Source organism: Salmo salar, chromosome ssa23, assembly GCF_905237065.1.
Source record: "Salmo salar chromosome ssa23, Ssal_v3.1, whole genome shotgun sequence".
Classification (NCBI taxonomy): Eukaryota; Metazoa; Chordata; class Actinopteri; order Salmoniformes; family Salmonidae; genus Salmo; species Salmo salar.
The window spans coordinates 2,288,765-2,316,251 of record NC_059464.1 but is presented as its reverse complement, the minus strand read 5'-3'; the positions used below and the strand labels follow the sequence as shown (position 1 = coordinate 2,316,251).

General features: G+C 41.9%; 1 protein-coding gene and 1 pseudogene across 3 annotated transcripts; one reads left to right on the top strand and one right to left on the bottom strand.

The window, feature by feature from the left end:
• Positions 1 to 1,671: 1,671 nt before the first annotated feature.
• On the bottom strand, positions 1,672 to 7,752 carry LOC106583913 (paired box protein Pax-6). Of its 3 annotated transcripts, none has more exons than XM_014168571.2 (8): positions 7,466 to 7,752; positions 4,382 to 4,517; positions 3,862 to 4,029; positions 3,639 to 3,721; positions 3,263 to 3,419; positions 3,061 to 3,131; positions 2,697 to 2,841; positions 1,672 to 2,581 (listed from the first exon to the last, which is right to left on the bottom strand). In XM_014168571.2, the coding sequence occupies exons 2-8, from the start codon at positions 4,467 to 4,469 to the stop codon at positions 2,514 to 2,516; spliced, it is 780 nt and encodes a 259-aa protein (XP_014024046.1). In that variant the 5' UTR covers positions 4,470 to 4,517; positions 7,466 to 7,752; the 3' UTR covers positions 1,672 to 2,513. The 3 variants fall into 3 exon arrangements, with proteins under 3 accessions (XP_014024046.1, XP_014024044.1, XP_014024043.1); XM_014168569.2 differs by having other exon boundaries at positions 7,462 to 7,751; XM_014168568.2 differs by having other exon boundaries at positions 4,382 to 4,520; positions 7,462 to 7,750.
• A 9,422-nt stretch (positions 7,753 to 17,174) lies between these two features.
• On the top strand, positions 17,175 to 25,902 carry LOC106583893 (calumenin-like; annotated as a pseudogene).
• Positions 25,903 to 27,487: the final 1,585 nt, after the last annotated feature.

Genomic DNA, 27,487 nt, shown 5'->3' with positions numbered 1-27,487 from the left:
CTCTCCCTCTCTTTTTGTTGTTTTCTAAAGTCTCTGCATGGACAGTTTCCTGACTTTCTTCTTGTAGCGCTCTTCTTACCGCTTACGCCTTCAAAGCCATTCCCTCGCCGTCAAGTTGAACACATGAAGCAGTCCTCTCTCTCTTTCTCCCCTTTAATTTAGCCTGGCACTCATCTTCCTGCCTGCCCAATGCCCTGTCTCGTGCCCTTCTCCCTCTCTACGTCTCCGCTCCCTCTATCTATCCCCCTGTCCTGCCCTCCCTATCTCCCCCCAAATCACCGTTCCTCTGAGCCAGGACCAATGGGGAGCCAGCGAGCAGGGTGAGGCATTTCCTTTGTGACAGGAAGCTGGGGGGGGGGTAATGAGAGAGCGAGAGAGAGACTATTGAAAGAGATAATGAGTGAGAGAAGGATGGAGGGGGTGAAGAGAGAGCTAGATGTCAATGTTGAAAATTCACCCTAGAGACGCAGCTCTTGGTGGATTGTGTTCATTACCATCATACAGTATAAGGGTAGATGATGTATGCTTCTTTGATTACTTTGACTGAACTCACTCTAAAACCTGATAGGCGGCAGTGCTCTTTTACACCAAGGAAACTCTTCCTGTCCTCTGGAAATGTCATAAGAGAGTGAATACAAACACATACAGTGACCCTTGTGAAGTTCAAGAGTGTATGTTCAAAGTTGAAAGTGGTTTGAAGTGAGGTCAATACCAAGAAGAAGGGAGTAGAAAGCGGAATGGGAAAAGATGTGATAGAGTGATAGACAGAGGGCCATGTTCAAAGACCGACAGTAGATAAGTGCTCTCTGATAGAAGTTGAGTTGATGGGTTGGGTGGGTTAGGAGGTAGAGACAGTCCATAGGGGATAGTGGGGATGTGATTGTTTGAGCAGGGGTTAAGAGTGTCTTGCGTGCAACATCCTCTCGGAATCTCCACACCTCGTTAACTCTGAATCTAATTACACAAATTTAAACATTGCCACGGAAACCCACAAATAATTATGTTAGCATATAGGACCTAATATGGGCATGGCTGTGACTGAGTGTTTGTGTTGATTGTGAATATCAAGATTACAAGAACAGTATACGGTATACATATACACAGTGTGGGTATGTGTGTGTGTACATGCGCGTGTGTGTGCACATTCATGCCTGTGTGTGTGAGTGCGCACATTCATATGTGTGTGTGTGTGCGTGCATTTTCAAGTTTGTACGAGTGTGTTTCATGTCCTTGTGAGAATTGGTTTGTCTGTCAGTCAGGGCATTATTTACAGTGGGTGTGGTGATGTGAGTAACAAAAACAGGAAATCCACAGTCACATAGGCAGGAAATGCTGCTGCTCAGTGACAGAGTGAGAAATAAACAAAAGCTAAAGACCATAGAACACACAAGCTCCACCAGAAATCTCTGAGGGGTGGTTCACTAACATAGATCAATATGTTACTGAAGATTTGGTAAATATTCTCACATTGAAATTAGCCAAAGTCTTTTTGCGTTCAGAAAGAAAGCCACTATCAGGATTCCTCTCTTTCCAGCCATTATTTCCCTGTTTGTACACTATATGTGGTGTAAATTCACTTGGATCGATTTATTTAAAAATAAAAGCAATGCGCATTAAAACTCTTACATTAATCAAGCTAACCGTCTTATTACTGTTAAATAACAGGCATTGTTTAGTTTCACATTTAGATTTTTATTCTTTGTTTAAACAGCTTCACAAAAAGGAATACACTAAAATGATTAGCATGTTAAAGACACACATACACGAAATGCAACTACACACATACAAACACTCACTCATGCCTGCACATACACGCACACACGCACACACACACAGTGCTAAATGTACAGGCGAAGGAAAGGATTTTAAAAGGGGTAGGATTGCAAAAGTCAGATTGAAAGAAAGGTATGGAGAGAGGAATAGGACAAAAATATGGCATCACAGTAACATCCTTATTCACTAGTATTGGTTTTTGATTGTCTTCAACTCTCCTAGCTCATTGGTTACATTAATCCCTGCTCGACTGTCATTGATTAAATGAAATCCATGCTTGACTATGATTGGGGACTTCATTTCAATGCTTGATTGTCTGTTTGATCTGAACAAACATCAAAAGGATTGAGTGAGTGAGTGAGTGAGTGAGTGAATGAGTGAGTGAATCTGCTGGGATCCAGCTCCAGTTCATCATTTGATTGCATTGTGCGCTGAGATCAAGCTTAATTGTAATTACTAGTCCCGTACCAATACTTGATTGTCATTGGCTGCATCAGGCCCATACTAGATTGTCATTGGTGGTTCCATGGCCATCCATGATTGTCATTGGCTGTTGCAGGTCATTGATACTTTTATTGGTCGTTTTTGTCATTATTAGAATGACTGATTGTAATCGCTTTGGATTGTAACGGATTGGGTGTTTGCGTATCTTAGTCTGTCACAGTCACAGTGAATAGGTGGATCTTCAGATACTGGCAGGTTTGGTGGTGGTCTAGTGTCATGCCGTAACTGTGTTATTCTCACTGGAGTCTGGTCCAGTACTGACCTAAGTCCTGCTCACTACCCGACACACCAGGAGAGAGATATCCTGGGAGACAAAGAGAGAGAGAAACAAAGACAAGAAGGATGAGTTAGCAAAGTGGTACCTAAACTAAATACTAGATCTTCACAGACACACATGCACACATGCTGCAGAGACTCACCTGTGTTGGAGCTGGCAGAGTGAGGGGGAGGCAGGTGAGGAGAGGGGTAAGAGAGGGAGTCAAACTTCCGAGCCAGGGGGGGAGGAGAGGAGGGGGAGGGAGGGAGCATGCAGGGGTAAGAAGGAGCGGACTGGGGTGGCAATGACTGGAGAGACAGAGAGAGCAAAGAGAAGAGGAGAGAGGGACAGTAACAGGACATGCAGGAAGAGAAAAGAGAGAAGATTGTTAACCAGTGATAGGACTGATGAGACAGAACAAAGATTCAGTGAAAGTATTGGTTGAAAATGAAGGACCAATAGTCATGTTAACAATGGACGACATGGGGTGCATAGCACAATCAAAAATAAACATTTGTTGAATTTACCTGCATATTGGAGAAGACTGAGAGAGAGCCGTAGCCTGAGAGAGAGTTGTCACTGCGACTGTGCATTGAGGCTTCATCAAGAAACACAGAAATGTTTTAAAATAATATTGTATACAGTAATACACACACATACTGTACATTAACACACACACACACACTTGTACACCTACAAATATATTTTAAAAAGTGAATGGTTTCTTACCTGAGCTGTTGCCATGGTGAGAGTGATAGACACCTGTGTTGAAGGAGGTGCTGAGGGGGGCGTGTGCCTGAGAACAGGAAGTCCCGCCCCCTGACCTCTTCTGATTGCGCAACTTCTCCTCCCTCCTCCATTTGGCTCGCCGATTGGAAAACCACACCTGTCAATCAATCAACCAACCAACCAAACTGTAACCATTCAGGTGTGTTTGTGTTCGAATATAACAAATATGTGAAAACTGGTGGTCCCTGAGGACTGGTTTGAGAACTGCTCAGGTACTACTTTGGTAGCTGTCATACTCTATGCTGGCCACTAGGGGGAGTAAAGGATAAGAATAAAGAGACGGAGGGTTAAACAGACAGAGTGAACTGTTGGTTACCTGAATGCGAGCCTCTGGAAGGTCGATTTTAGCTGCTAATCTCTCTCTGGCAAAGACATCTGGGTAATGTGTCCGTTCAAACTCTGTAAGGTGGAGAAAAATTTGTCAAGAAGCCCACACACAGATTCCCGTGGCTTTAAACTTAGCTTTTCCTTCATGTTTATAACTATAATTTAATTGAATCTCCACAGGCCTCAACTGAAGCCTGGGGCTGGGGTTAGACCTTTCTCCAGCGCGTCAATCTGCTCCTGGGTGAAACTGGTGCGATTCCTCTGGAGCTTTCTCTTGAGCTGGAGGTGATGCTGGGCGTCCTCTGCCTCATCCCTCTCTCTTTGCACTCCTTCTCCTCCTCCTACCATCCGCACACTCACGTCATCCACCACACAGCCATCTAATGGAAAGGGGGAAAGAGATTGTTCTAGAACAGAAGGATAATTGAAGATCTTTTCTTGGTGAAATGAGTGTGTGTGTGTGTGTGTGTGTGTGTGTGTGTGTCCACCGTTACTGTCTGCCTGAGTGTAACAAGCGTTTATGCATTCTCCATATCTCCACATGTACGTATACATTTCACTGTTTTGTGTTTGTGCATTCTGTCACTGTAGGTGTGTGTGTGTGTGTTCGTGTGTGTGTGTCTGTGTGTGTTGTAGCTGTTGACACACTGTTTCTGCTCAGTCATGTGGAAGATTCTCCAGCTCACCCTACGCTGACTCCACGAGTCACACAAACACACACACTATCTGTACCGTGCTGTGTTGGTTGATGGTACCAGTTGTTTGGCCCAGTCCAGCTGGATGTGTTCTGTAGATTCAGCATGCTGAGTTTCTCACACATAACACTTCCCCTTCACCTTCTCTCCTCCAATAAGAACACAGATCAGAACTACTGGAAGACAGGGGGAGGAGGAGATAAAGAGAGGGGAGGAAGAGGAGAGAAAGGTAGAGGAAATAAGTGATAGGGTACATACACTACCATTCAAAAGTTTGGGGTCACTTAGAAATGTCCTTGTTTTTGAAAGAAAAGCACATTTTTTGGTTCATTAAAATAACATCAGATTGATCAGAAATACAGTGTAGACATTGTTAATGTTGTAAATGACTATTGTAGCTGGAAACGTCTGATTTTGTTTTATGGAATATGTACATAGGCGTACAGAGGCCCATTATCAGCAAACATCACTCCTGTGTTCCAATGGCACATTGTGTTAGCTAATCCAAGTTTATCATTTTAAAATGCTAATTGATCATTAGAAAACCTTTTTGCAATTATGTTAGCACAGCTGAAAACCATTGTGCTGATTAAATAAATAATAAAACTGGCCTTCTTTAGACTAGTTGAGTATCTGGAGCATCAGCATTTGCGGGTTCGATTACAGGCTCAAAATGGCCAGAAACGAGGAACTTTCTTCTGAAACTCGTCAGTCTATTCATGTTCTGAGAAATGAAGGCTATTCCATGCCTTCACTCCCTTCACAGAACAGCGCAAACTGGCTCTAACCAGAATAGAAAGAGGAGTGGGAGGCCCCGGTGCACAACTGAGCAAGAGGATAAGTACATTAGAGTGGGTAGTTTGAGAAACAGACGCCTCACAAGTCCTCAACTGGCAGCTTCATTAAATAGTACCCACAAAACACCAGTCTCAACATCAACAGTGAAGAGGCGACTCCGGGATACTGGCCATCTAGGCAGAGTTCCTCTGTCCAATGTCTGTGTTCTTTTGCCCATCTTAATCTTTTATTTTTATTGGCCAGTATGAGATATGGATTTTTCTTTGCAACTCTGCCTAGAAGGCCAGCATCCCAGAGTCGCCTCTTCACTGTTGACGTTGAGACTGGTGTTTTGTGGGTACTATTTAACTACTTGCAGTTGAGGACTTGAAAGGCATCTGTTTCTCAAACTAGATACTCTAATGTACTTGTCCTCTTGCTCAGTCATGCACCTGGGCCTCCCACTCTTTCTATTCTAGTTAGAGCCAGTTTTCCCTGTTCTGTGAAGGGAGTAGTACACAGCGTTGTACGAGATCTTCAGTTTCTTGGCAATTTCTCGCATGGAATAGCCTTCATTTCTCAGAACAAGAATAGACTGACGAGTTTCAGAAGAAAGTTCTTCGTTTCTGGCCATTTTGAGCCTGTAATCGAACCCACAAATGCTGATGCTCCAGATACTCAACTAGTCTAAAGAAGGCCAGTTTTATTACTTCTTTAATCAGAACAACAGTTTTCAGCTGTGCTAACATAATTGCAAAAGGGTTTTCTAATGATCAATTAGCCTTTTAAAATGATCAACTTGGATTAGCTAACCCAACGTGCCATTGGAACACAGGAGTGATGGTTGCTGATAATGGGCCTCTGTACGCCTATGTAGATATTCCATTAAAAATCAGCCGTTTCCAGCCACAATAGTCATTTACAACATTAACAATGTCTACACTGTTGTATTTCTGATCAATTTAATGTTATTTTAATGGACAAAAAATGAGCTTTTCTTTAAAAAACAAGGACATTTCTAAGTGACCCCAAACTTTTGAACGGTAGTGTGCATTTGGAGAGAAAGAGACACACATACACGCTTGTGCATTAGCTTCCCACGGCGACACACGGGGAGTTCATTACAAACACACTCAGTAATTAGGAGCTACATCCCCTCCACTCTGACACTGACTGTACACACACGCATGAGAGGAGAGAGTAACACTGTCAGCTACCATTAACCACACAGGCAGAACACAACCCCAGACACTAACTACACTAATGATACACGGTCACAATGTAGGGACCAAAATACTCACAACATTACACACATTATTATACACACTCTGACTATGATGCACACACAGACAGAAGGGGAGCGGAAATATGTATGCACAACACTAAAGCTATACTAGTGATACAGGGGAGCAGAATTACACACAACACTTGCTACACCTGTAATACACAGAGAAGGGGGGAATAAAAATACTCACAACACCACAATACTCTAACCTTAAACCTAACTTCACATTAATATGGTACACTGAAAGGAGGGACGAAAGTACATACAACAATACACACTGACTATGTATGATAGTGATACCGGTATACATAGAATTGGAGCAGAAATACTCACAACACTGTCGTTAGCACTATAACTATACTCTAATGACACATGATGATAGAGAAATAGAACAACTAAACACACAATGGACTTTGGAAAAACACGCAATAATAGGCCATAATACAGTAATGATGGAAGAGACTAACAACTCACGACACTGGACACACATTATCATGTTGTGGGGTAAAATATGCTCTAACACTATACACTTCATTTTACAGTTGATTCATTGATCCATTAATCCATTATTAGGATTAAGACTGGAATACATGGGGACGAGACAATTAGTATAAATAAAATCCTGCCTGTTATTCAAAAGTTGATGGACTCCCAACAATGACTACAACCAGGTATCATAACCAGCACAGAGCCATACCGGTTAAAAGCATAAGACATCGGACAGGCAGATTTCATAAATCATTATTAGCAGACCTTTAGCTTGAATACATACAAAGTCAAGTGGGTAAAGGTTATACATTACAGAAGAAGAGGAGAAAGCCTGAAACATCAGCGAGTGAGAGCTAGTTCGAGTCAAAGATCAAGTTATCTTGGTTCCGTGTGGTTTCACCCTCTCTAGTCTAGTTGGTACTTTTGCTCTCTCTCACTGTCTGTCATAAATAGTTCCTTGATGTTTAATTCAAATTTGTCTTGTTCTCTTATTCGGTCTTTGTCTGTGTCTGTCTCTCTCCCGAAACATTAGTGTTGGTTGACAAGTTTAGTGAAAGGACACTCACCTACTCAAGAGAGAGGATGCCGATGGTTTTCCAAACTTGTGTTTCTCTAGTCTCTCCACTGTTTCCAAGGTTTCTCTCTTCCTCCTCTTCCTCTCTTTCGTTATACCCTCATCCCTCTCCTCTGACCTCGCTTTTGTTGACTGTGTGTGCAAAGAGAAAGAGAGAGCAGGGAGGCGAGCCAGAGTAGAGATGGAGAGAGTTAGACAGAGCGAAAGAGAGGAGGCGAGGGAGGGGGGAGTGGGCCAGGGAGAGAGAAACAAGTCTGCAGGCACTCTGGTCCTCGGAGCGATGGATAGAGAGGGAGAGAGAGAGGGAGAGAGAAGGAGGAGGAGGGAGGAAGAGAGGGATGACACACAGACTCAGTGTCAGTGTCAGGTCTGGACTTAATGCCAGGAAAAGGGGTGATGGAGAGAGAGACAGAGAGAGAGAGAGAGAGAGAGAGAGAGACGAGGGGAAGGAGGGAGGGGTGGTAAAGGTATGGAGAGAAAGGAAGAAACGCGAAGGAAGGATGAAGGGAGGATGATGATCACCTATATCAATTTTTAAACAAGGCCTAGTAACACTTTATTTTGAAGGATGGCTTCTGAACATTATTCAATAGTGTACCCAATTTTATGTAAAAGCCATATCATTCATGATCTGTATGATTACATGTCCTTGCAATGAATGTTTTTAGACATGCACCGGTATTTACTTGTTTATAAATATATAACAAATGATATATAAACGGTCTATGAATAACAACCTACTTAACACAGGCTTATAAGCCATTCATAACACCGTAGGTAAAGCTTTAAAACTGAAATGTGTTCGGCCTTATAGTGTTCCAAAGGGTTTGGCCTGTAGAGAGAAACTCTGACCTTTTGGATACAGAGGACAGGGAGAGAGAGACCACTGGCCTAGTTCTGGCTCTTTCGAGAGAAACTGCATACATTTACATGTGCAGATAAGAAAGAAAGGGTCGCATTCTAAGAACACACAGTTATAGCCATAGTACAAACACTTTGAGGTATACACTTTCATACACAGTACTTTGATTATTTTTTTTTACACACACACGCACACACACACCAGTGACACCCTCACACACCAACTTGGTCAGTTGCTATCCTTACGGACTACGATGTGAGGCCCCTCCCCACATACACAAACCCTACACAGTACAAGCTGCCAAATACGCTTGCTACGGCATGTTTGGCTTGGTTTCTCTCTGACTGCACTTTGTCACTCGTGACACCACATTTGCATATTTCATTGGATTAGCCCAGAGAACTAGAGAGTCCTTGACAGTACAACAATGAGAAGAGAGAATGCATCTACAGTTTGAGCAAACTTATGTTGAGTCCTGTAGGGTAATATATCTGTAACACAATAGAATATAGTGGAGATGTATTGAGGAGAACTCTATTACTTAAATCCCCTTTATCCATCTTTAGTCTTATTCAGTGTCTGCTGAGTTAGAGAGCTCACTATGTTTTACAGTCATAATACAGCATCTTTTGCCTGATATTCTAAAAACGACACTACAAACAGATATTTTTTGGGAGGAAGACTGGATTGTTTGTTTTTCGTAACACACAAGGTTGGGGTCAATTCCATTTTAATTCAGGAAGTGCCCGAAAAAAGAAGGAAGTGCTCTTGATAGTATCACTGCTCTTTAATAAGCTTTACGTATCGTCAGGAGTGCCTAAATTGACTTTCAATAAGGATGAATTTTCACGTCTTGAATTTGAATGTTCTAATGACCTGAATTGATCAAATTGAAATACAACTGACCCAAACTTTAACAGAAGTGCACAACTACTTCAGGAATGACTACTTATAGAAGACAGAGAGAGAATGGAATGAGGAAGAGCATGTTGTTATTATGAAGACTATAGAAAAAACAAGAGGACTTAAGTATGACTATAATATTAGAAGAAGAAGAAAGGGGGACAGAGAGAGCGAGAGACGGGAGGAGGGGGGAGGTGGAGAAGGAGGGTGCCAACATGTTTTATTTCCGGTTGACAAAACTCTGCGCTCTCTCGCTCCCTCCCTCCCTTCTTTCCTTCCCTCCCTCCCATCTCAACCTCCCTCTCTCTCTGTCATTCTCTCTCTGTCACTGGCTACAGAGAATAATCTGAGGTAAGAGATAGATGACAGAAATAATAAGGGATTTTGTTTTCCAAAACAATGAAGGAAAGACTAGAAGATATCTCTGGAAATGTGTTTTAGATGTTTCTATGCATGCAGTCTTTGTGTGAGTGAGTTTATGGGCGTACATGTACACTGTATCTTGTATATAAACCTGTATGCACAAGTGTGTGCTGGGCAGGCTCCAGTCATAAGCAGTCACTTAGAGCCCCAACCCCCCCAAATATAAACGCAACATGTAAAGTGATGGTTTCATGAGCTGAAATAAAATATTACCATACACACAAAAAGCTTATTTCTCTCAAATTTTGTGCATTTGTTTACGTCCCTGTTAGTGAGCATTTCTCCTTTGTCAAGATAATCCATCCACCTGACAGGTATGGCATATCAAGAAGCTAATTAAACAGCATGATCATTACACAGGTTCACCTTGTGCTGGGGACAATAAAAGGCCACTCTAAAATGTGCAGTTTTGTCATACAACACAATGCCACAGATGTCTTACGTTTTGAGGGAGCATGCAATTGGCATGCTGACTGCAGGAATGTCCACCAGAGCTGTTGCCAGAGGATTTAATGTTCATTTCTCAACCATAAGCCGCCTCCAACGTCGTTTTAGAGAATTTGGCAGTATTCACACCTGCTCGTCGAACTAATTTCAAAATCATGGGCTTAATTAGTTGGTCCCTCCTTTGCTGCCATAACAGCCTCCACTCTCCTGGGAAGGCTTTCCACTAGATGTTGGAACATTGCTGTGGAGACTTGATTCCATTCAGCCACAAGAGCATTAATGAGGTCGGGCACTGATGTTGAGCGATTAGGCCTGGCTCACAGTCGGCGTTCCAATTAATCCCAAAGGTGTTTGATGGGGTTGAGGTCAGGCCTGTGTGCAGGCCAGTCAAGTTCTTCCACACCGATCTCGACAAACCATTTCTGTATGGACCTCGCTTTGTGCACGGGGGAATTGTCATGCTGAAACAGGAAAGGGCCTTCCTCAAACTGTTGCCACAAGGCTGGAAGCACAGAATCGGCCTACCACTTCACGGCTGAGTTGTTGTTGTTCCTAGACATTTCCACTTCACAATAACAGCACTTACAGTTGACCGGGGCAGCTCTAGCAGGGCCGAAATATGACGAACTGACTTGTTGGTAAGGTGGCATCCTATGACGGTGTCACGTTGAATGTCACTGAGCTCTTCAGTAAGGCCATTCTACTGTCAATGTTTGTCTATGGAGATTGCATGGCTGTGTGCTCGATTTTATACACCTGTCAGCAAAAGGTGTGACTGAAATGGCCAAATCCACTAATTTGAAGGGGTGTCCACATACTTTTCTGTATATATAGTGTTTTTTTTTTTAATTCAGTCGTGGTCTCAACTTACTGTTGAGAGTAAGAATAGTCGAATATACAAGGGGCAAGTTTGAAATTTGGTTGTGCATCAGCTAGTTTTATCTTGTTATGTCAGTCATGGACAGTCACTCAATTAGCCATATCAGCTAACAGTTTTTATATTGGTAAATTTGTCTTGCCAGCTATCTAAACTTGTAGTAATCATGGCCGAATACCGACCGGTCACACAGTACATGTGCCCAGGGGCCCTGACCTCCAAGGGGCCCCTGTTGATTTTGTTAATCACTTTTGCTTGTGAGGTGAGGGGCTCATAAAAGGCTAGAGCCGGCCCTGAGTGTGAGTACTGTATATGTATATGCCTGTGTGTATGTGTGTTACTTGAATATTCGTGCAGCTTTAGGGCACATTTTTTCAGTCTCTTGTTAGTTCATCCCTGTCACCCTCTCTCTCTCGCTCTCTTTCCCTCTCTCTCTTTTTCACTGCTGGGGGGAGGGGAATGGAGGTCACCATAGCAACCATGCCGGGACAAATTAATATCAAGTCTTTAAAACAAAACACACAAGCTTACGTGTGCATGCGGGTGTGTGTCTGTGTGTGCGTGTCCTTTTCCCTTTCGTGACTCTGTTACTCTGTGTATTTCCATAAAAGGGGAGTGGCTACATTAATTATGAAATATTCATTTCTATATCCATCTCTCTCACTTTGTCAATTTCCCCCACTCAATTCACTCTTCCCCTCCTCTTCCTTGCTTTTGTCTTTCCTTCTTTCCAGTCTCTCTCTTCCTCCTCTCTCCATCTCTTTGCTGTTGTGTGCCCCCAGGCTACAGTGTGGCACGTCCTCCCTCCATCCCTTCCTCTCCCCTCCTCTCTCACTGCCCCTGTCACCTTCAATTGCTCCATGGAACTAGACACACCGCCTTAGGCGAGGGAAGAGAGGAGCGAGAGAGGAGAGGAAAAAAGAAAGAGAGGAAGAGAGAGACGGAAAGGGAAAGAGAGAAGAGAGAAATGAAACCGAGCGGAGGGAAAAAGTGGCAGACAGGGTATGTGTGAGAGGGAGATAGTAAAAGAAAGGAGAAAGAAACAGCGAAAACGAGTTTGAATTAGATAAAAAGAGAGAAAGAGAGACGAAGAAAGAGAGAGGGAGAAAGAGAGAGAGAGAGCGAGTGAGTGAGAGAGAGAGAGGACATAATAAAAAGGTTCTGGTTAGAGGAGGGGATGAGAAAGTCTCAACTGTGTTGTTCAGCAGCATCCTGTGTAAAACTATCCAATAACAGCAACACCTGCTGTCAATCATTGTCCTAACTGAGGAGTCCAACACTGAGAACTAATGGATTCCTGTTAACTAAGATAGCAAATCGGTTCCATTCCCAGAATGTTGTGAGAAAGTCTTTAAATTCCATGAGTTTATGATAAAAACTCATGAAAGGACAAATTTAGTAAATAACACAATGACGTAAATAATAAAATGAAGTAGGACTAAATAAACAATTAAGTAGAATCAATTCGGGAATAAGTGGGACACTTTTTGCATTTCCGTCTGCTGTAACCTCTGTAGACATCTATCCAACACATCTTCAAGAAGTTTCCTAGTCACAAAAAAATCGAATTGTTTTCATATTCACAGTAGGCATGACAAACCCCTTTTGTGTACACTGTGTCAAAAGCATATTTTCAGTTCGCATTTGGTAGACTGGGACAGAAGGCTATGTAAACTGGGACACCATTATTATAGTCCCAATTGTACCCCAATAACAATTCAATTCAATTGTGTGTGATTAGGAAACATCTGAGGATTTCCGAAATGTATAATGTATTGGGCTAATATGTTGGATAGATCTCTGAAGAGTACAGAAGACGTAAATGCAAAATGTGTCCCACTTTTACAGAATTCACTCAAATAACAGTACTAATAAAAATATTACAAGAAAACATTTACAGGACATAGTACTACAAGTACCAGAGCCCTGCCTAACCTACAGGGGGTCCCTAATGTAAACTGGATCTCATTCCTCCATTAGAAAATCCTATAGAACTGTCCCAGTTTAGCTACTCCATGCTGTCCTACTTTAGCTGGTTGGTAAAGCAGGGCAGCTAAAATAAATACTGAAAATTGAAACAAAACGTTTTTTATATATTTTGAGGCACTAGACCATATGCATGTATTTTCACCCCCTTTTTTTCTCCCCAATTTCGTGGTATCCAATTGGTAGTAGTTACAGTCTTGTCTCATCGCTGCAACTCCCGAACGGACTCGGGAGAGGCGAAGGTCGAGAGCCATGCGTCCTCTGAAACACAACCCAACCAAGCCGCATGGCTTCTTGACACAATGCCCCATCCAACCCGGAAGCCAGCCGCACCAATATGTCGGAGGAAACACCATACACCTGGCGACCGTGTCAGGGTGCACTGCGCCTGGCACGCCACAGGAGTCGCTAGTGCGCGATGAGACAAGGATATCCCTGCCAGCCAAACCCTCCGCTAACCCGGACGACGCTGGGCCAATTGTGCGCCGCCCCATGGGCCTCCCGGTCGCGGCCGGCTGCGACAGAGCCTGGACTCAAACCCAGAATCTCTAGTGGCACAGCTAGCACTGCGATGCAGTGCCTTAGACCACTGCGCCACTCGGGAGGCCAGCATAGTATGCACATTTACATCACAATGTGGCACAGTGCATTATTTATGATCATTTTATAAACTTAACATCAAAATACAAAACAACCTATATGGCCAATCTTATCATGTGCTTTGCAGGTGAGCTTCCTGTTTGAAGCTTGCTCTGCCCCCCTCTATGGCTGCGTTTCAAACTCAAAGTAGACCTAAACCCTCAGCCCTATGCCCTTGGGGGAAACCCCGCGGCCATATTTACCATTTGTCCAAATTATTAGCCAAGCAAGGGAAGTTTGCAACGTAAGCTCTTAAACCCTCGTTTTTAATGGAGTTTGCGAGTGTCCAATTATGTTCACTTCGGAGTCTGAAACGCCCCATATTTCAATTCGCGATGATTGGATATCCGCTAAGAAAAGTCGGTCAAAACTTAACCTCAACGTCATTATGGAGTCAACATACAAGTGTAAGTAAAAATGAATGTAAATAAGTTAGAAATGGTGCTACTAATGCACAAACATGTCTCGTAAAAGTAATTATGTTTTTTCTTTGGTTAGCTTTTGGAAATTGTCGAAATAAAACATTTTCCTTCTTCAGAAGTTCCAGCTAGACTGGCTAACGTTAGTTAGCTAATTAATTTGCTAGCTATCATACAGTAGGTGTATATTAATAATTATATAGTTAGTATAAGTAGACATGCCATCATAATACCCTGACTACACCGCTCGTGTCGTGTGCGCGAGCGTTGCAAAATAAATTTAGAAATCTATGTTATTCAATTATTGCACACACACTGCTCGCGCGTGTCAAAGAGCGTCTGCATTGCCAAGGGCTAAAATAGAAGTCCTTTCTATTTCTGACGCAGATCGCTCTGCAAGTCCTGCCTCTCCCATCTCCTCATTGGTTTATAGAAGTAGGTACCCACGTGCTATCTCCTCATTGGTTATACCCACATGGGTGATTGAAAGACAAACTGTGTTGCCGGTCAGTGTAGTAATACTATGAAAGTTTAGATGCCAATCACCATATAAGTTCAAAGATAAAAAAGCCTGGAAGGACGAGAGATGACTAGAAACGATTCAGTTGACCGTTTTATGTGTGGATTAATTGTCGGAGTAGAGGACTTTGTGCATTTCTGGTAAAATAACAACTCGATGTTTATATCCCAGGACAAATTAGCTAGCAACAGCAAGCTAGCTAAATAAGACAAATTAGCTAGCAAGTGCTAGCTAAATTGCCATAAATGTTTAATGCTTTTCAACCTGTCCTCAAATTAATGTAATTGGTTCAGAGTTTGTTTTGATATTTTAGCCTGCGTGTTGTGATTGCGTTTGGTGTAGAGGGACAAAATAAATGTATGCACGATGGCGCACGCGCGCAGCCGGTTTGGGTTCCGTGTAATCATAATTCACTGTAGCGCATATAAAGCATGCTACCCGTGGCTAAAAACACATTGCGGGTGACAAACGAGTGACGAATTTCCGGGCAAGGGCGGTCTATTTAAATATCATTCCTTCCTCCCTCGCCCCTTGCCCTGCAAGTGTAAACTCGTCAGACGTCATGATACGTCATCAGAAGTGACCACTTAATTTGAGGGCTGAGGGGATAGGGTGTGTTAATTTAAATTAATTTTAATGGACCGCAGGTAGCCAAATGGTTAGAGTGTTGGGCCAGTAACTGGAAAAAGTGTGTGCGAGCAAGGAGGCCTACAAACCTAACTCAGTTACACCATCTCTGTCAGGAGGAATGGGCCAAAATTCACCAATTTATTGTGGGAAGCTTGTGGATGGCTACCTGAAACGTTTGACCCAAGTTAAACAATTTAAAGGCAATGCTACCAAATACTAATTGAGTGTATGTAAACTTCTGACCCACTGGGAATGTGATGAAAAAAGCAAAAGCTGAAATAAATCATTCTCTCTACTATTATTCTGACATTTCACGTTCTTAAAATAAAGTGGTGATCCTAACTGACCTATAAGGCAGGACATTTTTACTAGGATTAAATGTCAGGAATGATGAAAAACTGAGTAGAAATATATTTGGCTAAGGTGTATGTAAACTTCCGACTTCAACTGTATGTGCTAGGAAGGAAGAAGTCCGGAAACGGAAAAGGGAGGATTTTGCAGAAAAAAAATCTGCTGTGTTTTCTAGATTGTTCTGCTCAAAAGGCATCCCAGTCTGCCCTCAAGTGTTAGGTTTTCAGAACAATTTACGCATACATTATTTAATCAGATAACCCTCTCTGAAATTAAATGTTTCTCCCAAAGCTGAATGCAGACGAACTTCCTTTCTATTAAATATCACGTTAGTCTGTCTTTCCGATATTATTATGGACTTCATTTTCGGACTTTACAGTGGGAAAGGCTACAGTGGTGAGGTTTTCCAGCCTCTCTGTTTTCATATGAATGGGCTAGATGGATGTAAATTGCATTGTGTTTGACCAAACAGTGATGCCTATCATTCATTGCCATATGTTTATATAAACCTCGGTGTCCCTTTACATTGCTGATGAAAACTTTGCTAAAAATCTTGGAATAGTGATAGTGAGTATTTCGAGATTTTTATCAAAAACCGCGCTCTGGTATGGAGGTTTGCACCGTGCGCGTTCGCGTGTCAATGTAGCGCTTCAAAGCCAATCGAAATCAGTCTCCGCTCCGTTAATCCCATTTCCTCGTTTCTATTGGTTACATTTCTTGTCATCGTGTCTGGCAATGGTCGACTGAGCAAGCGTGACACCGCCTCCTTTATTGTAGAATTTAAAGACTACAAGCCCAGAAAAAAACCGTGATTGAGCCGTGTTGGGATAAATTGGTACGTTTTTGTATTATTATTATCATTCATGCATATGCTCCAGTAAACCAATTGAGGGATTTCGGTTGTATAAAATAAAAACGTGTACAGCTCGTTATTGGAGTATTTTTATTAATTTAACTAGGCAAGTCAGTTAACAAATTATTATTTACAATGACAGCCTAGTGGGTTAACAGTGGGTTAACTGCCTTGTTCAGTCAGATTTTTACCTTGTCAGCTCGGGATATGATCTTGCAACCTTTCGGTTACTGGCCCAACGCTCTAACTACTAGGCTACCTGCCGCCCCAATTAAGAGTAGCCTAGACTCATTGACATAAAATATGTAGGCTACCTAACTGCATCCTTTTTTTCATTTACAGGCATTATTGATGTAATTCATTGTTGTGTTCATTATTCAGAAGACTTAAGACAACAGACATTGACTGAGTTATCCTAATTCAAGTCTGGACTCAAGACAGTAGCCTATAAATAGGGGGAAAAGGTTTAACCAACACTATATGTACATAGTGATTCTAGTTTGTGGGTCATGGAAGCGGCAGTCATGTTCAAATATAGAAGAACATTGTAGCCTTTTCCTTTCTGAATATACAATAATTAAATGCATTTTACAAGAAATGTTCCCATTCAGGTCAGTCGGAGTATTTTCCCATGCATATATTATCAAACACTGAAACTCCTGTTGTAGCCGTCCGCTAAATACTGATTGTTCTCTTTTGATTATATACACAAATTCATGTTCAATGAGATATGGATCAATCAACTTCACAAGTGAAGAAACTGCCATAATTTAACAGTAATTGCATGTCACGTGATTCAAGGCTTCTGTTGGCTTTGAGAAAAATATTGGAGCTGATAGAAAGTCACTACCGTCCCTCATTCTCATCCTCGGGGTGGCGGTAGCTGCGCCCGCTAAAGAGAAGCATGTCCATCGCCATAGTGACCCGAGTGACCATGCCCCTGACGACTCCACTGGTTTCCATTATGACCACGAAGCCTTCCTGGGCAAAGAAGAAGCCAAGACCTTCGACCAGCTGACCCCCGAGGAAAGCAAAGACAAACTTGGGTACATTATGTTACACGACACCCAGGCTGGTGGTGTCCCAAATGGCCAATATGCACTACTTTTGACCAGGGCCAATATTTCTTATGTTGTGTATTTCTTTAGACCCAGGTCCATATTCCCTATGTACATCAGTACCTTTGACCTGGGCCCATAGGACTCTGGTCAAAAAGAGTGACCAATGTATGAAATAGGATGCCATTTGGGATGTAGCCCCACTCTCACTGCTCTAGGTTAGAAGTTACCCCCGGGCGCATATCTAGGATCAGCTTGCCTTCTTTAAACTCCTACCCTTAACTATTAGGAGGAGAATGCAACTGACCTGAGATCAGTATCTAGGAACAACTTCATCCTACTCCAATAGACACCCCTCCCTTTCTTTATCTCTTTCTCATCCCCTTGTGGTGCATTATTTCATACACTAATTCTGTATCCCTAGCCCTACCCATCTGGCTAAGTCAACATTACATCCTGAATAATTTTCATTTTTGATTTACCTTCAACCCTATTTCTCTCTTTCTACACATTCATTCCCTGCTCTTCTCCCTCCTCCAACCACCTACGCTTGCACTCTTCCGTTTGACTACAGTCATTGTGTTTATGTGAAGACATCTCACCCCCTGCCTCTGTCTTAGCATACTGTTAACCTTGACTTGTTCAATCAATCAATACAATTTATTTTATAAAGCCCTTTTTACATCAGCAAGTACAGTAAGAATTTTTGTTATTTCCACGTTTTCAAAAAACTTAACTTAAATATCTGTTCCAAATTAAGATTCAATGAAGTCTGCAGAACGGTTGGGGTGTCAGCTAATACATGAGACATTGACTTTGAAAAAAATCTATTTTGGTTATTATACTACAGTAAGGGAAGTGGATTTACACCCAGTAACGGAATTGTTGTAACATAATTTCATCATGCTGTAACATAATATCTTCATGGTGATGTATCCTAAATATTCACACAAAGGTATAAATATGCAATATCCTGCTTAGCATATTTGGCTATTATTCTACTATTATTTTAATGAGCTCTGCCCCAAACAAGACCGCCGCAAACAAGACCAAATTTGGGTGTAACATGTGTTACGTTCCCTAGAAAGAAAACAAAAAATTTTGCTTAAAAAGGGGGATCTAACAAAGACTCACTGACAACAAACAAAACAGGTGGGGTTTTAGGAGGGGTTCTAAAAGACACTCATGGGGGTGTCCACTGAAAATTGCATAGCAACAAAAACTGGGACCTAAAAGACACTCACCGTGAGTACCCACTAAATTTGCCAAGTAAGAGGCATAAAAATGGAAAAACCCACACCAAACTTAAAGACAGGAAGCAAACCAAAATGTTTAGCAAAACGAAAACAGGGAAGATCAGACAAAGGAATGTTTTTCTAGACATCAAATAGGGAGCGCCAACTGAAGGTGTTGACACTGCACATCTCAACTGAAGCACTGGGCCAGCCGCTCTTAAATATCACTTGGGCCAGCACAGGTGAAACACCTTCTAACTAACGAGATGGACAAGCCAGCACAGATGTAACACATACTGACTAACAAGGTGACACCAATCGGTGTGCCCTATGTGCTAATGTGCTAAAAGTCCAAACTCAAAACATAAATGGCAAAAACTAAACTTGTAACAAATGTATATACAGTATGCCTTCATTTCTCAAAAATATACTCTTAGCATTAATTTGACACCCAATTTGATATGCTCCTATAAACTTCACGTTGGTGCTCATGGGTCCTTTTACATGGAAATTACCTTATACAAAAACCAAGCCTAAAACCCTAAAGAGCAAGCAATGCAGATCTTGAAGCACAGTTACTAGGAAAAACTCCCTAGAAAGGAAGGAACCTAGGAAGAAACCTAGAGAGGAACCAGGCTCTGAAAGGTGGCTAGTTCGCTTCTGTTGGTAGAATGCTTAGTTGGCTTGTTCTGCCCCTTTGGCAGGAAGATTGTAGATCGCATCGACACAGACAAGGATGGTTTCGTGAGCCATGGGGAACTGCACCAGTGGATCAAACACAGGCAGAGGAGGTACATTGAGGAGAATGTGCTGAAGCACTGGAAGGAGTACGACCAGAACAAGGATGGGAAGATCGGCTGGGAGGAATACAAAAACACCACCTACGGCTACTACCTGGGTACGACAAGGGAGGGTGTGGGTGTGTGTGGGTAGCCTAACTTTGAGGCAAATGAGCGAGGGGGTTGTGACTTCAAAAGGGTAGTCCCAATTTACCAGGGGTGTACAGTCAGCGTATAATTAGTAGGCTATTTGGGTGCTAAAGATTGTTGGAATGATGGGCAGGGTTGGGCACAACCAAGATACTATTTATGTAGGGTCTAATTTGATATAATTACCATGTGATATGAGGAGAGATTGATCATTAGCTACAAACACAATCCAAGAATGAGATGGGAATGAGAGGAGAGAGCTCAACGTGACAGTATAGTAGTAGGCTATACAGCTATGTGATAGTGGTGTCATCTTAGGTTCGTGTTGTTAATACAAAGGCAGGGGAAGGGGTTACCACAATATCCATGTCTTTTATCCTTGATACAAAGAAACAAACACAGGTGGAAAACAGAACATGTTAACACATTTTTCCCTTTGGAGTTAAAGTAGAGATAATCTATAGTAGAGAGGGTAAATTAGTGACACATATCACTGATAAACTCTGATACAAAAGGTTTTAGTAGGCTAGACCTTGACTGCAGTACACAACCCAAGAGTATTTACACTAACAGTGTAGTTCTGGGCCAGTATGAATAAAGTGTCACAGAGTAGGAGTGATCAGTTTAGCCTATTAGGTCATAATAAGTAACATTACATGGACAGGGGGGACCTGATCCTAGATCAGCACTCCTACTCTGAGACGCTTGATGCATACAGACCCTGATCCTTGCTTTACAAAGCCATGTCTTGACTCTGAGATTGTCCTCCACTCCCTTGCAGATGAGGAGTTTGACGACGTGGATGACAAGGCTAGCTACAAGGCCATGCTGACTAGAGACGAAAGGCGCTTTAGGACAGCTGACCGCGACGGGGATGGCATCGTCACCAAGGACGAGTTCACCGCCTTCCTTCACCCCGAGGAGTATGACCACATGAAGGCCGTTGTCATACAGGTCAGTCAGAGGACTGGGATCAGTCAATAGTCACAGGATCAATCAAATTCTGAGGAACATCCAGGTGTTTCACTTCAGGAAGACATTGACAAGAACGCTGATGGAAAGATCACCCTTGACGAATACATTGGTTAGTCTCTCCTTCAACCTACTACCCTTTCCAAACAGAGAACATACAATATGTAATCAACCAAACATAATATCTGGTTCTTTATACATTTTATGAGAACCAAAAATATTTCATTTATTTTATTACTAATTTATGAGTGATATTCTTGGGTCCACAACCAACTGTATATGTTAAATGAAAGTGCTAGTATGCATACACAAACAGAAGATAACCCAGAGATGCACAGTAGGCATGATTTTGAAAGTGATTTTCTCCCCAGCGAATGGACCAGTGGTTTTCAAACCTCTCCTTGGGGACCCCCCAGACATTTCAACATTTTGTTGTACACCTGAACTAGCTCATAACCCCTGGAATAGACTTTAGAATTACAACGCCTACTGTATAAGCTGTAATCTGTTCTATCCACCACAGGGGACATGTTCACACCTGAGAATGGAGAGAGTGAACCAACCAGACTGGGTGCTGATGGAGAAAAAACACTTCACAGAGTTTAGAGACAATAACAAGGTACACTAGTCTGCTGCTACTGGATCACCTTAACAACATCATCTCCTTATACATTACTATAACATCATTATAACATCACTTTTTAAGTCAGTACACTTAAGGTACCCTACCCCTCAGACCAGCTATGTCAAAACTTACACACACACACCCCTCTTTCTGTGGACATACTAAGTTAACAGGTTTGTGTCTGTTGTGTTGTCAGGATGGTTTGTAACAGCTCTCTATGCGTGTTGTGTTGTCAGGATGGTTTCCTGGATAACCATGAGGTAGCTCAGTGGATCCTGCCAGGAGAGATTGACCATACTGACAATGAGGCTAAGCACCTCATCCACGAGACAGACACAGACCAGGTACGCATCTCCCCAGTCTTACTGCCTGAACTCTCACCCTTACCCCAAACCAAAAGCCCCATACCTGTACACTCTTATAAATGTTTCTTAATCCACTTCCACACACAATCTTATCCCCTCCAAAGCACCCCTAGCCAGGTGTCCTCTTCAACCCTCCCCATCCCTGTACCCCTCTAAAACTCGCCATCTGTGTACACCTTTTTACCCTCACCCTATATCTAACCACCCTCATAACAGCAACTATCGTGCAGTGCACACCCCCACCCGTTCACGCCCCTTCCTCTCTGACCTTCTCACACCTTCCCCCAACCTCACACCTTGACTTCCCATACGAAAACCAAATAACATCCTGTTACAACTGACAACTGCATTAGGTGACATGTGCAACGCATAGACCTATCCTACATTACAGGGAGTAAATTGTATTTTTTATTTAATTAGGCAAGTCAGTTGGGCTCCCGAGTGGCACAGCGGTCTAAGGCACTGCATCTCAGTGCTTGAGGCGTCACTACAGACTGCCTGTTTCGAATCCAGTCTGTATCACAACCAGCCAGGATTGGGAGTCCCATAGGGCGGCGCACAATTGGCCCAGCGTCGTCTGGGTTTGGCCGTCATTGTAAATTCTTATTTACAATGACGGCCTACCCCGGACGACGCTGGGCCAATTGTGCGACTCCCAATCACAGCCGGTTGTGATACGGCCTGGAATCGAACCAGGTCTGTAGTGACGCCTCTAGCACTGAGATGTAGTGCCTTAGACCGCTTCACCAATCGGGAGCCCTGTGTTTGTGGTAATAATACAAGAACAGTCTCCTAGCTGTTTAAATTAGGAACTTTAAAAAAGAATAGTAGCATTTATGCTAAAACAAAACAGAATATGCATCCCAAATGGCAACCTATTCCCTGTATAGTGCAGCACTTCAGCCCTATTGGCCCTGGTCAAAAGTAGTGCACTAAAGGGAATAGGGTAACATTTGCGACATTACAGAGACTTATATGAGGCTGGGAGCAGATTCAGGGCTCTCTCTCACAACTCACACATTGTCAGCCTGAACACAGCTAATAATCAACATAATGGAATTAATTGGGGGTAATGACCTGTTAATTATAATGAATCTCTCTCTCCATCTGTCCTTCATTCACGCTTTCTCACTTATCTATCCCCTTTTCATTCCATTCTCCCTCTTCATCCTTCTCAATCATGACTGCAATGAATGGTAATGGGCGGGACCTGAAATTCGCCTCCTCCGCGATTGGACAATTAGGATGACAAAATAACCAAGAGGGAGATTCTGGCCAATTGGAATATGTTTGTGGGGAGCCAGGTGACCAATTTTACGGAGAGAGAAAATCTCACCAGGAGACATGATGAGATTTGATGAAGTCATGCAAAGGCATAGGGAGAGGTTAAGGGCTCCACGCAAACGGAGCTCTGTTTGCATTGCTCTCTGCGTAGTTCTATGTACTTTTGTGCGGCAGAATTTTTGGAACAGACCGTAAGATAACCCAATGTAAACCTGATACACAAAATGTTTAAAATATCTTTAAATAATGTCTGAGGTACAGGAAAACAAACACTCACTTAATAGGGCTGACTGACCTCTAACCTCTGTTCTGACTTCCTGGTGAGGCCTGATCACCCTGACTAGGAAGACAGGAGACGTTTTTTTTATGGGTTATGTAAAAACAAATAATTAAGAAAAAGTTTATAATTTATCAATAGTCCTGTGTGATTCGGACCGCGAGAAGGACAGAGAGAGAGAGCTGTCTCTAGTCTATTTTATCATTACCTTATGGGATACAATTATTTCCTTATGGAGTTATCAAAAGAGAATTCGATTTGATTCAATCTAATTTGTTTATTTTTTATTTAACAGGCAGTGTTGTTTTTGTTTTGTTTTTGTTTCTCTCTGTGTTCTCTTCCCTGCTTAAATAGAGTTATAAACACTCTGGGGACTTGATAGAATCAGTCATCGGATCATAATATAGTTCAGATCTTTTGATTTGTGTCTTGTTTGAAATAATGGTTTCTTCTTTTTCACGCCATCCTTCCTTTCTCACGGTTATGGATTGGATTGACCTGTATTTGTATCTCCTGATATTGTGCGAGTACAGTGGGGGTAAACCTAGGCATTGAGTGACGATGAGAGAGGTTGCATCTCTGGAGGCGCCAGTTAAGCTAGGTGCGGTCTCCGCATGTGTGGGGGGTGGGACAAGGGGGTTATCTGAGGCATATTGAGTGGGACTAGGGGCTCCACAGTAAAATAAAACAATGGGAGCTGCCCTAAACAACAGTACACAAGGCATATTGACATTAGAGAAAGGCATAAAGCAATTACAGGTGTTGATTGGGAGAGCTAAGACAACAACGGGTGAGACAACAACGGGTAAACAGCTAGGACAACAACAATGGGTAAATGGCGATGAATGGGCAGAGAGGGTCAGTTGGCCACACTCAGGGCCTGAGTTCGAGGCTGGGGCCGACAGATAAACAAAATGAAGTACCGTGTTAATGAGCAGTCCAGCAGGCATCAGCTGTGTAGCCGAGTGATCATAGGGTCCAATGAGCAGCAATAAATAGAAAGAAAACATAGTAGAAAGAAAACATTCTCAATCACTACTCCTAATACACACAGATCACTCTCAAACCACATTTAGCCTTTCCCCTATTGCAAAGGTTTAAAACAAAAAAAAATTGAGCTGTCTCCATATTGGAAGGCATTGTTTTCATTTTAGTATACCTTCAAAAAGTTACCCTATATTTTTATTACCAATCTCTGTTTTATATTCACTTTTTGCTTCAATATTTATTAAATGTCTATTATTCTAAGATACATATGTAATGCTTTGGAGAGATCAATGTGTATTAACTAGGTTGCACTAGTCCCCAGTAGATGTCACACTCGGTCCATAATAAGTCTGGCACCTGAGATAACATAGACAAGGAAAAAGATGCAGTCTCCATTTCACCTACTCACAAATTGGTTTAAAACATCATCATTTGGGATATCAACGAGAACGCCATTCAAGTAGAATATAGTGTAGCCTTTTAAGTTTAGTTAACAGAAAATCGTGTTCAATATTCATTGGTTCTTTTTCACAGGGTATGGCCTTATTTCAAAATGCATTACCAGGGTGGAGGAAATCTTCTAAGTTCTACTGGTTAGGGGAAAGTCAAGTGCTGTACGATGCTTTAACCTTATCATTTCTCAAATGATCCATAAAAGGACCACTCTAAACATTTCTCAGAATACTCTTTTCACCACTCACGTACGTCTACGTGTGCTAGTTATATGTTAGTATCACTACTCATGCTTCTCATGATCATCATAACAACCCATTATACTCAATATTATGTTACTTTATCTCTAGTAACCCATACTTCCATACACATTAACGTTACACATCAAAACCAACTGTAGATCCAACAGCGGTGTTGAACAGACCCTAGATAACGTTAGAAATTGAAAAACTCAGCTCACAGAACTGGTTGGGGCATTCTTTCATCCCTTTGACAAATGAGCTAGTCCCCTACCAGCTCTCATTCACTCCATCCTTAATAGCTCAATTTCAATCCTCTTATTATTGCTGGGTTCTGAAAATATGAAATATACTTATACATGTCACTGAGGGAGTGCGGAGGTTTAGAGGGTCTACACCAGAAGTTAATGGTTATAGGAGGAAGGTATATAGTGTGTGCAATTAAGCTTCGAATGTGTTGAGTGCAGGGAAGCGATTACATGTGGCAGGCATTGATAAGGAGAGAGAGCCATGGATTAGTGATGGAGGGGGGTTGAGGTCAGGTCAGGTCACCTTAAGGGAGAAATAAAAGTTTATGGCCCATATCACTTAGTGTCCTGCCTAGCAGTAAAGAACGATGTTTGTACAGAAGTGTAGGAGGAGACTCAGCCTATGAGAAAAGGTTAAATGTCAGTGCTTGTGTGAAAATGTCTTTGACTAATGCAGCTGTATTGATCCTCTGGGAAGAATAAACCTGGTTAAGCTTTCATAGTGTCAGTTGAGTTTTTTACTCTGAGAATTAGAACCTAACATTATCCACATTTCAATATCTTAATCACCCAAATTTCAATCAATTATTTTATTGTCCAAATTCCAATCAGCTTAACACGTCCTTTCCACACTCACACAACTCTCACACCAGGGCTAAACCCCTGTTCAGTTAGTTAGTCAAGCACTCAATACTCTCAACCATATTCACTTAGTACTATTCCCAAACATACTCAGTAATCTCCCTTATTACTTGTCATTACCTCCTATGCATACATACAGTATCTCACAAAAGTGAGTACACCCCTCACATTTTTGTAAATATTTGAGTATATCTTTTCATGTGACAACACTGAAGAAATGACACTTTGCTACAATGTAAAGTAGTGAGTGTACAGCTTGTATAACAGTGTACATTTGCTGTCCCCTCAAAATAACTAAACACACAGCCATTAATGTCTAAACCGCTGGCAACAAAAGTGAGTACACCTCTAAGTGAAAATGTCCAAATTGGGCCCAATTTGCCATTTTCCCTCCCCGGTGTCATGTGACTCGTTAGTGTTACAAGGTCTCAGATGTGAATGGGGAGCAGGTGTGTTAAATTTGGTGTCATCACTCTCACACTCCCTCATACTGACTGGTCACTGGAAGTTCGACATGGCAAAGAACTCTCTGAGGATGTGAAAAAAAGAATTGTTGCTCTACATAAAGATGGCCTGGGCTATAAGAAGATTGCCAAGACCCTGAAACTGAGCTGCAGCACGGTGGCCAAGACCATACAGCGGTTTAACAGGACAGGTTCCACTCAGAACAGGCCTCGCCATGGTCGACCAAAGAAGTTGAATCACATAAGATTGTGTGTAGATTGATTATGGATTATTTATTTTTTTATGAATGTTATAAGGCTGTAACATAAAAAATGTGGAAAAAGTCAAGGGGTCTGAATACTTTCCGAAGGCACTGTACATGTAATGTTAGGATTATGTGGTTGTCTCAACTAGCCATCTTCAGATGAACAAACTTACTGTAAGTCACTCTGCATAAGAGCATCTGCTAAATGACTAAAATGCCAAATTCTCATATTACTGTATTAAATCGTTTTTACATAAAAAATGTTTGTCACATGATTAGACATGTATCATTTGTACAGTTCTTTATTAAAAATGTTATTTGTTACATTTGACTGTATAAAATCTAGCAGTACTACTTATTTCTCTGAGAATGAGGCGGATAATAGAATTTAGCAAAAAAAAACATGATTATTTGTCTCTGAAATGAAACCATCAAGTGATGTCATGACTAATCATGTCATGGCATGATTAGATATTGAAAAAACACACCAATCTCTTTAATAATTTCAGAAAATCTATAGCGTTTTGGAATGAAACTCTTTATATTTAGACTTGGCAAACGAACAACTTCCTCAATGGTCAATTAGTCCTGCATAAAATATCTTATGTGATATTAGTGCCCAAAAAGATGTAGGCAAATGAATCTCTATATTGAAAAAAAATCGGAAAATTCTGGAACCCTATTTTGAATTGTAGGCCTATTGTCAAACCAAACATGTATGACAATCACTGGTTAAGATTGCACATCAAAGTATCATGCATTCCTGCTTGGACATACTAATTAGTTAAAGTTAGTATGGAGCCCTGTGTATGCTCTCACCCGAATATATAATATGTGAATTATAAGATCTGTGTAAACGCACGGCACCAGCTCAATCTCCCATTGCTCTACAATATCTCGGGGTTGCCACAATATACATTCCGCAGAGGTGCTGGTTCAGCTCTGTGTGCAATTAGGATCATTTAGTGGACTATGTGCAGGGTTGGGCAGTTTACTGAAAAATGGAATCCGTTACTGATTACAGTTACATAAAAAATAAAGTAATCTGTAACGTAATCCTTTTGATTACTCATAATGAGTATCGT

Bases quoted from the DNA above. Each gene is read 5' to 3' on its own strand.
- LOC106583913 (XM_014168571.2), bottom strand. From the start codon at position 4,469: ATGTGTGAGAAACTCAGCATGCTGAATCTACAGAACACATCCAGCTGG. The intron at 4,030-4,381 runs GTACAGATAGTG...CCTTTCCATTAG, and splicing joins CCATCAACCAACACAGCACG to ATGGCTGTGTGGTGGATGAC. The intron at 3,132-3,262 runs GTAAGAAACCAT...TTCTTGATGAAG, and splicing joins TCACCATGGCAACAGCTCAG to CCTCAATGCACAGTCGCAGT.